Source organism: Lagenorhynchus albirostris, chromosome 15 (genome assembly GCF_949774975.1).
Source record: "Lagenorhynchus albirostris chromosome 15, mLagAlb1.1, whole genome shotgun sequence".
Taxonomy (NCBI): domain Eukaryota; kingdom Metazoa; phylum Chordata; class Mammalia; order Artiodactyla; family Delphinidae; genus Lagenorhynchus; species Lagenorhynchus albirostris.
Window position 1 is genome coordinate 46607438 of NC_083109.1, and position 14401 is coordinate 46621838.

The window sequence follows — 14401 nt, forward strand, 5'->3', positions numbered from 1 at the left end:
AATACAGTTATAATAACTGTTTCAATATGCTTGTCTGCTAATTCTAACAACTGTGTCAGTTCTAGATTGGTTTCAATTGACTGATTTTTCTCCTCATTATGGGTTGTATTTTCCTGAGTCTTTGGATGCATGTTCATTTTTCTCACCACTGAGGGGAGACCGTAAGTGTATACTCTACCCGCTGATGAATCTTGAGGTTCTCCAGGCTGGCTGGTGGAAATACACACTGTTCCCAGCCCTGTGTGAGTGCCAGGAAATATAACCTCTAGTCCTTTGAGTGATTCTTTCCCAGACTTGGGGGGTTTCCTCTCCTGCATGCACTGAGCAGGACTAGACTGAATTTTCAAGAGGGACCTCCTGCTGATCCCCACGCCCCTCTCTCTGAGCAGCGACCTCCCCTCCAGTTCCTTGTCCTGAGAACACTAGCTGCCTTGGCCTCTGCACACTCACAGTTCCAGTCCTCAACTCAGGGAGTCTGCTGGGTTCCTGTCCCTTTGCCACAGCTTGGAAATTCTAAGGCAGCAAGCTGGAGTAATTTCAGGGTTCACCTTCTTTCTTTCCAGATTCTCAGAGATCACTGTCCTTCATTGTCTTATGTCCAGTATTTATTTTTGAATGTTTTTTCACATTTTCTAAAGTTTTTTAGTTATTTCAGGTGAGAGGATAAATCTACTCCCCAAACAACTTTTTTTAAAAAATGTAATATCTGCTCCTAGGATGTTGGATAAGGGTTTGTCAACCTATAAATAATTAGGACAAAGTTCATCTTTATTGATACAGATGTAAATTCAAATTTCAAGTGTTCTTCTTGATGGTTTTGCATTTTGGGGGGGTGCTGATTTCTGGTCAGATTTGATTAGTTAGTTATGGGAGATATTACAGACTAGTTCATCCAGCTGCATTCCAGACCCCTGGTAGCATGACTTACCCAAAATACCAGGTAGGAAAGGGAAAGACTAGATTTTCCAGGCAGTGGAAATGTGGGTTCTACCTGGGACCGAGTCTCTGGTGTAGGTTCTACATGAGACCAAGCATCCTCCAAAGAGACACCCTCATGGAGGACTTGGAAGGTGGGCATGAGTACTATGAGGCGGAGACCATGTTTCCACTGTTTTTCTTCCTTTGCTGGCAAGCCTGGTCCTGGTAGCATTTGGTGTTGGCTGCACCAGAATCCCATGGGCAGTGAGAGGCAGGGCTTAGGGGACCCATTCTGCTGGTGTGGACTGTGGCAGAGAAGGTGTGGTTGTGGACTGGCAGTTTCCTGACTCCACACATTCCTCAATGTGGCAGAGGTTGGCCAGGTCTGTAGAGCTGATTTCTGAATTTTCCCTGAAGCCAGTTTAAAGCCTGCTCCTCCAGCCCATTCAAGGAATTTTTTTTTTTTTTTTTTTTTTTTTTGCAGTAAGCAGGCCTCTCACTCTTGTGGCCTCTCCCGTTGTGGAGCACAGGCTCCGGATGCACAGGCTTAGAGGCCATGGCTCACGGGCCCAGCCGCTCCGTGGCATGTGGGATCTTCCCGGACCGGGGCATGATCCCGTGTCCCCTGCATCGGCAGGTGGACTCTCAACCACTGCGCCACGAGGGAAGCCCCATTCAAGGAATTTTATAAACCACCTATCACTGGCAGTACATCACGTTCTGTTTGAACTAGCCAGAGAGGATTCTGTTGTCTGCAACTGAACCCTGACTGAGGATTCATCGTTGTGCTTACTCATAATACGGCCGGTAAAGATCCCGTCTGAGGACTTGGAGACAGGTCAGCTCTGCCTTTTCCTGGTTTATGCATGCATGCTTTCCCAGGATTTTCAATCTGTGGTTTCTTTGGAGGAGTCCTTTAAATGATCTTGCCCATGCTGTGGAGGTTAGTTTAGCTAAAACCAGATCATTATTTATAAATCCACAAAACCAGACACACAAAAACTGCAGTAATTCCAAGTTCACTAATAAGGTTGACCCCTCTAAGCTGTGACATCCCCCTGTAACACTCGATGTGTTGAGTCCATGTAGAACACACATCTGTCTTTCATCTGGCCCAAGAGGGTGCCAGTATTTGTGCTTCAAATACGAATAAAGCCTGATTGCTCTCCTTTTTTCTTAAAATAAAAATATAAACAGAAGTTCTAATGTTTTCTTCCTCCACATGTGAATCATCCTGGTCATCCCCTGAGGTATTTTGTCAGAGAAGCAAAATTATTCTCATGTTCCAAGCAGGTGCTTTCTCTAAATGATGTCACTGCACAACGGGAAACGTGCTCCTCTGGTCCTGTATGAAGGGAACTGGACTTGGAGGCAGGGGACTCTGATTCTTATGTTCCTGATGCCACCCTCGTGGCTGTGAGCCACGGCCAGCCCTGCCGCTTTCGTTTTCTCATCTCCGAGGTGAGCGTGCTGGACCAGTTAAGGTCCTTCCTAGCACCTGGTCACAAGAGAGGGTCTGTGGACCGTCCACAAGCTTGTTGCAGGTCTTAATTCTGGGAGCCGATAGCAGTGACTCTTCAACTCTTCTCATCTTGTATAGCTCAGTCATCTGAAATAGGTTCTGGGTAGTGGGATTAGGTATGGACTTTGTATTCTACTTAGCTTTTAAAATATTTTTCTAAATTTTAGATAACAAACATGTATTGCTTTTGTAATGGAAAATGCTAAAGGATAAAAAAATGTACAAAAGAATCCTCAAAAAGAAACATATAAAGATCCAGGCCTAGGGGGAGGGGGATGAGAGCATCGCGTGCGTGATACTCCACTCTGCCCAGGTGGCTCTGGAGCATCTTTTTGCGTTATTGGGCCATAAAAAATGTAGGCAGGCAGGCCAGTTTCTTCTCACAGTTCAGTAGACTGAAAGATTTCTGAAATGTGTTTATGCTGACAATTCCAATAACAATAGAAAAATTCTGTTGTTTCTTGGAGCTTGGTAAAGAGGTATTTATATTAAAGCAACTTGGTAGCCTTGGAGATAACCATTGGCTCATCAGCTGTTATTTTAGACTCATAAATAATACCTTTGACCCACAGGCCGCCAGGTGGAATGGAGGAAGAAAATCTATAAAGGACTTTAGTTCCTGCAGCAAAAGTTTGAAAAGATGCTCAGAGGGCATCTAGTCAGTTCTGAACATACCAGTCAGATCTGCTGAGCCCCAGATCAAGACCTGGGGTCTGACAAGGGCTAGAATGTTAGCAACTGAGTCTGCTGAGGATAACTGGTGAGGAAGTGCGGGCTGGCTGGGGTGGGCTCAGCTGAACTGTACACAAGGAAGCCCCTAGTGTGACCAAGGGCCCCAGGGAGCTCGACCGCCTCACCCCTTCTCCCACGCTGTCCTTGCTCCCCCTCTGTCCACCCTTGGCATGTGATCTGGGGAGAATCTCCTTTCCAGTTGACCCCACAAAAGCAGGTATAGAGCGATATCACTTCCTCCTTCTCCCCCCCGGGGCTTTCACTGAGCACCCATCTCTGAGCTACCACATCTGCAAGTCAGGGATTCAGAACCAAATGGGCCTGGTGATTAGCACTTTAGGAAATGATTGTCCAGAGATGCACTGCTCCACACCACTCATTACCACGTCCATGAATGTGACTGGCCTACACCATCACGGCCCAGTAGAACTTTCTGCCATGATGGATGTCATCTATCCTGTGCTATCCAACATGGTAGCCACCAGCCACGTGTGGCTGATGAGTACGCAGGCCATGACAAGTGTGACCAAGGAGCTGAGCTTTTAATTTTTTTTAATCCTAATTAAAATTTAAAAGTCACACCTGGCAATTGGCTATCATATTGGACAGTGCAGATCTAAGGTGTTGGTAACTCTTCACAATGCGTGAAACAATTTTCTGAAGCAATTTTTAAAACTATATGATATTAGATTCTAGATGTACTTTATAACTCAAACAGCTCATAATTCCAAATTTTAGATGCTATTCAGAGCCTACGTGGTTGCTTTTGGTGGCAGTGTCTTGAAATGAAATCGTCTTTAAGTGTTGCTTATACAGAAACGTGTGACCCATTCCTTTGCTCTTAGCACCCTGGGAGGTACAGTCTTCATACATCACTAACTCTAAATAAAGCACCTGATCTCACACATATTTAATTCTTGATAATGACCTCTCCCCAAGTTTTTTTTTTCCTCAGAGCATGACTCTGAAAAAAAAAAAGCACTTGAAAGTTCATGAGTACCTCCAATAAGATAATTTTTAAAACAGGACATAGCAAGCACATATATAAATGCAATTTTAAAACATTTGCTTACTTGATTTTAAAAGAAGCACCGTATTTCCTTAAATTTGTATTAACTTGGGAGGGAGAAGGAAAACTGTGTAAAAGGCTGAAAGAGTGCCTCTCCATGAAGGCTAGTATGGACTTAGAGGGAACGTGAACACTTGAGCTAAAGTAATGATGAAACTTGGCGTTTGTATATTACTTTACGTCTTTTAAATACTTCCGCATCATCATCTGCTTTTATCCTGTGATGTGGGCAGTTTGATCGTTGGTGATATCTCCACTTCAGAAATGAGGAAGAGGATGCTCAGTGAGATTAAATGTCTTGCCCAAGTTTGCAAGGCTAGTAAACAACAGCGCAGAAATTGAACCCATCTCAGTCTAGCGTCCTTTCCACTCTAGGATGGAGAAGTAAGGATTCACTCTTACGCACTGTTGGGTTTTCACACCAAATTACCTTAGGATATATACCACGAGTGTACGGGCAAGCGTGACAGAAACGTGGCTGGTTCGGGAGCTGTGGAGATGGGGGGCTATCTAGAGCTTACAGATGGCAGTGGTGGTTTCGCCATGAAGTGTTTGTTTATTTTTATACAGCTAGGTGAAAAGTTTGAAATTTTTCATAATATTGTAGATGTGGTCCAACAGACGCATATGTGAGTTATGTGTCCCACATCACGTGAACTGTCCCGCGTACGGGTCACACTGCAGCACGGTGTCTAGGATGCTGGATCCCTGCGCTGCAGGTATCTCCCCCAGGATTTAAATATCGCTGTTTCCCTTCAGATACTGAAAGCAATCATTTTCTTTTATAGTAGGGAGACTGTCAAGCTCCTCCGTTTCAGGAGATGGTGATGCCTGCTCAGAGGTGGTGACATAAGGACAGGGGCATTCACATGGAACCAGGCGGGTGAAGAAACGTGCATTCCTGTCCCTCATCCTTCACTTTATTTACTTATTTATTTCTGGCTGCATTGGGTCTTTGTTGCTGTGCAGGCTTTCTCTAGTTGCGGCGAGCAGAGGCTACCGTTCACTGTGGTGCACAGGCTTCTCGTTGCGGTGGCTTCTCTTGTTGCAGAGCACAGATTCTAGGCACGTGGGCTTCAGTAGTTGTGGCACGCGGGCTCAGTAGTTGTGGCTCGCAGGCTCTAGAGCGCAGGCTCAGTAGTTGTGGCTCACGGGCTTAGTTTCTCCGCGGCATGTGGGATCTTCCCGGACCAGGGCTTGAACCCGTGTCCCCTGCATTGGCAGGTGGATTCTTAACCACTGCACCACCAAGGAAGCCCCCATCCTTCACTTTAGACTGATGGGAATGGGCACTGCGTGTGCTTGATGAGTCTTTACACATTCTCATTAATAAAGGCCTTTAACGTTGAAATGAATCTTGGCTGTGAGATAGGATACGCACTTTTCTTTCACTCACTTATGGGTACTGTCCTCAAGGCAAAGATTCTCACTAACACGAATGAGACTGAGGCAGTTGAAATAAGAAAATGTACCTTCCAGATACCTCAAAACCATAAAAATATCTCAATCCAGGCCTTTCTGATAAATGTTGAGATAATATGCCAAACTATAATTTCATGACGAATGAGGCAAATTATTGGAACACATCGGATAAGAGATGAAAAAGCAAAGCTCCAGACCCCAAGCACTGCTCCAGGGTCATTACCTTAACATTCAGCCCTGATCGTGTGCACGTCTGCGTTTGTTTTTCCTGCATGTTATCATCTTGGGATGAATGTCTGAAGGGACATGTTCTGGCCATGACTTCAGAACCGCTTAAAACAATCTTGCCCTTCATCCCAGGAAAGGTTAATGCCATACAATGGCACTGTGGGAAGGAAGGAGATGACATATACTAGAAAAAAAGAATCCTAGTCTTTTAGTCAGAGCAATATTACAAATAAAAATGGACACAGGTTGTGTTAAATGGAATTTGGCCCCTTCATTGGTCTATACTTTGAGACCTAAGGTTGACCGTCTCAGTAATGAGGGATATTCCAAAACATGGGTTCAGCCTCACATGCAACGTGATTGTATGAGAAAACCAGTGGGCAAGGAGATGCCTCTTGGATCAGCGAGGCCAGGGAATGACCAGTGAGGAGCCCCAGGTGAAAGTGTGTGAACATGCACAAGGGTGGAGAAATAGAGTTAAATAACGGGGAAGCAAAATGAAGAGGATGGATTTTTAAAAATATTTATCTATTTACTTATTTATTTGGCTGTGCCAGGTCTTAGTCGTGGCACGAGGGATCTTCATTGTGGCATGTGGGATCTTTAGCTGTGGCATGCAGGATCTAGTTACCCGAACAAGGATCGAAACTGGGCCCCCTGCATTGGGAGCACGGAGTCTTAACCACTGGACCACCAGGGACGTCCCAAGAGGATGGATTTTGATTTTAGCAAATCACTTGAAAAAGGATTCTTTATAAGGCTATGAAATGGAATTGGCATTATCTGAAATGAATGATGGACAGGAACACTGATCTAAAGGGTCTCCAGAAAGGCAGGTGGGTGACTCGGTAAGCAGCCAACAGGGAAAGTTGCATCTTGGGGGAACTATTATCCAACAAATTTTAGGTATGCACCAAAAAATTGACAAGTTGGAGTGGGCAGCCATAGTTCAATAAAATTTTGATAAGTCTGGAAAAATGGGCACCTAGTATTTAGTGTGTGATATCCTACCGGGCATAGCACAAGGTCACTGACTACAGGGGAACTGAAAAACATGTTAAGTCATGATTAAATGATTCCAGTTGAGTCTAATAAGGGAATTAGGAGGCTGCGCGGGCTGGCAGCGTCCTACTTGGCTTCTCTGAAGACAGAGATAGCGCACGGCAGCTTTCCTGAGGGAGTCACTCCTTGGGCTACGTGGTTCAAAAAGGTAACGGCAGCCTTTTAAAGGGCCTGCTCAAATCCCATTTAGAACACTGTGCACAGCAGCACTTAGCCATTAAAAATAGGCATCCGAGCATTTGGGCAGCGTGGAGGGGGACGCAGCGCTCGCAGGAGGAGAGGGCCGGGCGAGGGCAGCCTTTGAGAGCTGAGCACGTTAAGATGTGAGAAGAGGTGATTTAATCAAGGTTTATGAGTATCTGATGGGCTCACACAAAGAAGCCAGGGCAAGACCTATTCACGCCGCGAGGATAAAGGATGCTACAGACTGTTAATTAAGGCCGTGGTGTGGGGGAAGTCGGTAGGCAGGAGCTTTTCCTTGCAGGGTCACCGCTAAGCGGCGTACATGAAGATGAGGCAGAGGTAAGGAAGCAGGGAGGACAGGGGACAGGCCTTGTTAGAGCCCCGTGATGGGGACTTCGCAGGGCCCCGCCTCCACCTCCCCTTGCTCTCCACGCACGGTTCCCATCTCCGACTTCCTGGCACCCCCGTGGAAGCTGCTTCTGCCCCGGTGTCTGAGGGCGAAGCAGCCCAGCAGGTGGAGGGAAGGAGCGGCCCCTTCTAGACATCGTCAGAGAGGGTGGGCGAGAGCTGCAGGGGCTGTGACAGGCGTGTGCACGCGTACGTGGGACACCGCAGGGCACAGGTGCTCTGAGGGGAAGATTGCGGAAAAGTCCATTTTGTAACACATTTGTTATGTGACTTTCAAATGCTGGTTGGTTCAGAAAGGAACAGATAAATTACGGGGACTCCATTCTTTTTCCAAAGTGTTAAATCCGTCAACCCATCAATTTATTTCTCTCTCTTTCACACACACTAACAGACACACTCACACACAAAGGCACACACATTCACAGGCACACACTCACATGCATGCACACACACAGTCACCAGGGGTGAATTTATTCTCTCCATCACCAGTGGTTTGCGCTGGAGCGCCAAGAGGAAAACAAAGGATGAAACAGAGGTAGAATCCAAGCCAGCCTGGCTCCAGACCCTCAGCGGCACTGCTGTCCTGTGACAGCTGTCGGCCTGGGTGTCACAGCGGCTGACTGCTCGGCAGCCACCACGTGTCCCCAAATGGCTCCAAGTGAGCCTGTCCGCAGGCAGCCAGAGACACGGCTGGGGAGGCCTTGGCTGCTACAGCGTCTGCCTGAGTGGCTGCCACAACTCCCACTGGGGCCACCAGCACCTCCTCTGTCCTGGCCCTGGATGGGGTGAGAATAGATTGAGGGAAGTGGAGAGAAAGGATCCAGAGGGTTTCTTTGAACCCGGAGAGGAACTTGACCTTGAGGTCATGTCTGTCTTGCAGAAGACAGAGCGGCTGGTTAACGGTCAGCCCTCCCAGCCTGGAGGAAGGTACCCCCAGATGCAACAGATGGAAACGCGCCCAGATTTGAACAAGAGAGGTTACTGGTGCTGCCGAGGTCAGGGAAACAATCGGTAATCGTATCTCGGCCAAAATCAGCTAAACCATTCACCCTGCCTGCTTGGAAAGAGCCTTGCCAGTTGGTCTGACAACAGACAGGGCGAGCAGGGCTGGGCCAAGAGTCAGCACGGGCCCTGGCAGCATTTCGTGGCACTTGAAAGGAACATGGCCGCAGCTGCTCGTGCACTAACAGGCATCCGGGAGGGACGGACGGGGCCTGGCAGCGCCCTGGGTGCCACACTAGGACGTGATCAGCCACCATCCCCCTGTCCCCTTTCTTACAGATGTCAGTTGGCACGTCCTAATAGCCAGTGCTGTCCCATTTTGCCATACCAAATATTCACTCCCAGCAAATCAAATTCACTTTTAAACTTATTACTGTCCTCAGTTAACAGCTGTGCCCAGACCAGTGGTCTCGAGCTCACAAAGTCTGTCTCTTTCAGCATCTCTTCTCAGGAAAAACAAACTGAATTTGGTCAAATGTGAAAATATTTTCTTTTCAGAGAAGACTCTTAATACATAGCTCCCATAAAAATGTTCTTTGACGAACAACCGATTCCCCTCTAACTCAAATATTTTGCGTAAGATTGAGAGCCACAATAAAATCCTACCCACAAGCTGAGGAACAAATGAATTCACTTTCTAAATACTTGTAATTTTCTTTATTTTAAATAAATGTTGGAGTCATGTCTACAAAGACCTGAGGAGGGGAAGCCTATGATTAAGGAATTTGATACTTTATCAAAATGTAGTTTATAATGGGAAACATATAGGAAGATATCCTCACACATAAAAGGTTTCAAAAGTTAAGTACTCTTTCTTGGGCTTCCCTGGCGGCGCAGTGGTTGGGAGTCCACCTGCCGATGCAGGGGACACGGGTTCGTGCCCCGGTCCGGGAAGATCCCACATGCTGCGGAGTGGCTGGGCCCATGAGCCATGGCCGCTGAGCCTGCGTGTCCGGAGCCTGTGCTCCACAATGGGAGAGGCCACAACAGTGAGAGGCCCGCGTACAGCAAAAAAAAAAAAAAAAAAAAAAGTTAAGTACTCTTTCTGGGAAAAAATAAAAATCCGTGCATGATAAAAATGCTTAGCAAGCCAGTAATAAAAAGAAACTTCCTTATCCTGATAAAGGGTGTCTACAAAAATATGTATGGCAAAAGTCACACAGTTAATATTGAACGAATTCCCTTTAAAATTAAGAATGAGGCCAGGCTGTCATCCCTCACTACTTCTATCCCAAATTTTACCACAAATCTTAGCCAGTGAAGTAAGACAGGAAAAAGAAATAAAAGTTACAAAGATTTAAAAAGAAGAAACAAACAAATTGGTCATTATTTGCAGATGACATAATTTTTTTGTGTGGAAAATCTAAAAGAATCTACAGATAAATTATCTGAATGAATGAGGGAGTTTAGCAAAGTTGCAGAATCCAAAACCATAAAAAAGCACATTTCTATACACTATATAGAAGCATCAGTAAGAAAATGATATTTACAACAGCAATAAAAATATAAAGAACTTTGGATCATATCAAACAAAATTAAGCAAGCCATTGATGGAGAAAATGATAAATCTTTACTGAAAGATATTAAACAGACCCACATAAATCAAGATCTACACAGTTGACCCTTGAACAATTGTGGTTTGAACTGCGTGGGTCCACTTACACACAAATTTTTTTCAGTAGTAAATACTATAGTGCTACACGATCCATGTTTGGTTGGTCGGCCCTTAGCTGAATCCGAGGATGTGGAACCACAGGCACAGAGGGCAAAGGGTGAGTTATACTCAGACTTTCGACTTTTGACTATATTGACACTATAGTTCAAGGGTTAACTAGTATGTTATGAGACTAAAATTAATATCAAAGATGTCAACTCTTATGTAATTGATCTAAGGTTTAATGCATTTCCTATCAGATCCAGTGGGGCTTTTCATGGAGCGTCACAAGGTTACTGTAAAACTATTAGAAGAGCAAAGGGACGAAAATATCCAAGACATCGGGAAAAAGACAGATGATTTTAAAATGAAGAATATCTGTTAATTGACACTGTAAAGAAAGTGAAAAGACAAGCCTCAGAATGGAAGAAGACGTACGAAGGAAATGTAAACGACCAAGTTTGTATCCAGAATATATGAACAATTCCTGTGAGTTAGTAAGAGAAGACGCCCCCCGCCCCCCAAAAAGGGACAAATGTCATAAACAGGCATTTCCCCAGAAACTACCATGAATGGCCCACAAACAAATGAAAAGGCACTGAACTGCATTAGAAATCAGGAAAGGGGGGGATTCCCTGGTGGCGCAGTGGTTGAGAGTCCGCCTGCCGATGCAGGGGACACAGGTTCGTGCCCCGGTCTGGGAGGATCCCACATGCCGCGTGAGCCTGCACGTCCGGAGCCTGTGCTCGGCAACGGGAGAGGCCACAACAGTGAGAGGCCCGCGTACCATACAAAAAAATAAATAAATAAATCAGGAAAGGGAACACTGAAACCCTGGGTAGACACCTTTCCACACCACCAGGGTGGCCAAATGTTCAAGCTGAACAGTGCTGAGGACTGCCAGGGCTGCGGAGGGCTCTCATGGCTGGCTGGAGGGAGGGTAACAGACACCACTACCGTGGGGAACATTTGGGCATCACCTAGTACACCCGAGAGAAATTCCTGCACAGGTGTGCCCACGATGCCAATGGCACCAAACTGGAACAATATGAACATCAATCGACAGGAAAATGGACGGATGAGCTGTGACACAGTTATCTTACACACGGAATACCATACGGCAGGGAAAACACACAAACTCCAGCTACACGCATTGCCATGAGCAGGCTCGCAAACAGGGCCCCAAACGGAGTGCTGACTCGCTCCGTTTGGGGATCTAGAGCCCCCAGTCTAACCAACCTGCTGGAGCAGAATTCCTTCCCAACGTCTTAGGCAAACGGTCGCCTCCTCTGCTTGAGCACGTGCCGTGAGGAGGCGGCTGGGGTCACAGACAGCCTGTCCGTGGTGCTGGAACTCCCCCCAGGACCAGGTACCTCCATCCTGCCCCCAAATCGACCTCTTACGTTTCTGACCACTGCTCTTAGCAGCCTGTGTCTCAAGAGAGACTTGAATATCATCTGTGGCGTGGAGGCCGTGCACGGATGCGTCTGGGACCCAGGCCTGCACGTGGCCGTGCGGCCACTTGTGGACACACCAAGAGCCTGTGCTCTTCTCCGTGGGCCTCTCCAGTGCTGGTGGGTCTGATACTCTTCACTGTTGAGAAGCTCTAGCTTCTCCCAGGGGTTCCCGTGTACTTCCTGGCGCATCACAAAACCCCTCCCTCATTCACAAGACATCCATGGCTTGTGTCTGCATTCCCCCCACCCCATAACCCCCGGGAAAGGGCAACGCCCAGCTCACCTGTAGAGGTCTGGGACCAGCCCGTCCTTGTATCGAGCGCACAGGTTGTTGAGGACTTGCTCGTGCTGGCCGAACAGGCGGATGTAGTTGGAGGCAGGGAAAGGCACTTTGGAAAGGCACGTGATGGTTTCCACCATCTTGTACTTGTTGGTGTGGATTCGGAAGTAAGTCCCGTTCTTCACGTTACCTGTTACTATTTCTGAACCCTGGCGGAGGAGTGCATCAGAAAAACAACGTTAGAAACATTTCTGGACTTTGGGAACTTTATCATAGCAATTTATTTTTCAAATATAATGGACGGATTAGAGCTTATCACCTGTTGCAAATCACAGTAGTAGATATTGACCAAACTCGACTGAAGATAAGTGCATGTCAGAAACCATGTGTTTGAATTTGATGACTGAAAGTTCCTCAGGGTATTTGACACTGTGATTATATCGCTCCACGTTTCTAAATTAGTTGCTAGGTTACGGTCAATTTTCCGTTATTCAATACCTGGCACAGCCAGTAGGTGGAACTGGGTCTATTCTCTCCTGCGCGGTGTCCTAAGACTGTTAACTTTAATTTTTTCACAGCACCATTTTGAGAAAAACCTCCTAGTCAAAGGTGCGCAAAAGGAATTTCAGTTTTTAAAGTTCTACTCGAACAAAGGAAAGAAGGAAAAAGGTGAATCCCTGACAGCTGGGTTTGCAGAGGTTCACCTGTTTGGTAGGGTCTGTTCCTGGGAAGAAGGTTCAAGTTCATGGAAAATATATAGACCGTTCTGTGGGCTACCTGTTAGTTTGTAAATTGTGAAAGGTGTAGATTCATGGCTTTATGTCCCCTAGAAACTGGCTAAACCACCATGTGAACCCAGATGACAAGGAAAGATGCCCCTCTACCCCAGTCATGACCACTTTTTCTATTTCAGCCCCTGATGGCCACTGACTGACCAGCCAGAGACATGCTTCCCACTGGCTCCAGCAACAAACAGAACCTCCATGGACAAACCTGGGTTTGGCTGGTGGTGGCTGAACCCACAGACTTTGCCTCTGGACTCTGAACTCAGTACACAGTAGCACTCAGTAAATCTCTCCTGAGTGCATATAGATTTAAGCTTTTGTTCTGAACTTGAATGTGGCATTTAGAAATCCAGGGCAAGTTGAACTGCACTGATCCCAAACATTTACTGAGTCCCGGACATCCCCTAGGGACTTTATCTAAACAAGCACACACGGATTAACTGGATTTTTAAGTAAATTGAAGCAACTGGTGGGTGTTTGTGTATCACATGACTAAGCCCTGAGGAGGAACCAGCCAACTATACAGGCACAAGGTGAGAAATACAGGAGGGATGCCAGGTAAGTCCTGGGCCAGCCCCAAGGATATGCACGAGACTGGGGGACAGAACAAACACAGCTTAGGATGGGGGTGGGGGACAGCGCCCCAGGGAGGTGCACGAGGTCCAGCATCATAGAGATGGATGCATACAGACAGGAAATCTACCTCCATAGTAAAGTGTTTAAAAAAACACCGAGTAAGGTATTATCTAACGCAACAATGGTATATGCACACATCTGGATGCAATGCATCCAATAGAAATTATTGGTGAGTTATTTCATAACAGGAAAATATGTTCCCAGTACATTTTATACTATAGAAGTATAGTATAAAAATTTATAATGTTTTATAATTTGGAGAGAATCATTCTATTTTCATAAAAATAAGTGGTATCATTTATTTGTTTCTGTGTCAATATTTTAACAAAATGCTAATGGAAGGGGCTAAGACTAAAGCTGCTGGTGCCAAACTCAAATGTTTTTTAAAGTCTTGTGTTTATTCTTAGAGATGCTCGCAACGGGCGCGTTCCTCACTTTCATAGCTCTGTGTGTATTTAATTCAGAAATAGCGTTTGCTAGGATGAGCCACCAAGTAAAGTTGACCCTGGGGAGGACTCTTCGCAGTCAGGGGTGTCTTGGTGAAGTTGAATGAGTGTCTGGGGGAGGGGCTGCTCCCTGGCCTTGCTGGTAGGGCGGCTGGGGGTCCAGGAGAGGGGGCACTGGCCACAGCTCTGGCATACTTTTAGCACCAGGTTTCCCTGGCCTCAGTGGACAGCAGATCCCACAAGGTCGTGGACTCTCCTCTTCCTCTTTGAAATTTCTTTATGCTGAGTGATTAAGGAAGGAAACTCAGGCCTCAGAGGGGTACATCTCGGGATCCACCCACGTGGCTGACAATATTTTTGACTTGGCAAAGAGTTTCACTGAACATCCCACCCTCTGCTCACAAGCACTTGTATTTGGGGGCTGATTCAGTGGATTCTGAGCACCTCAACTCGAGGGCCACGGTGACTCCATGGCTGGTGTCTCAGCATCACACGCCCTCTGAGGTCACCCTGTTCTACAAGGGCTGTGTCGTCAGCATCGTTTCCAGTGATGTGTCATCGTGGGTCTGTTTATTTGGTGGAGGGGAGTTGGCCTTA

At 46.4% G+C, this 14401-nt stretch overlaps 1 protein-coding gene across 1 annotated transcript in view; it reads right to left on the reverse strand.

Moving 5' to 3' along the window:
- The window catches only part of CFAP61 (cilia and flagella associated protein 61), a 253270-nt gene that overhangs the window by 33747 nt on the left and 205122 nt on the right, over positions 1–14401 (reverse strand). The window contains exon 25 of the mRNA XM_060124490.1: positions 11941–12146. Coding sequence (XP_059980473.1) covers positions 11941–12146 — 206 coding nt within the window. The remainder of the gene's footprint in view (positions 1–11940; positions 12147–14401) is intronic.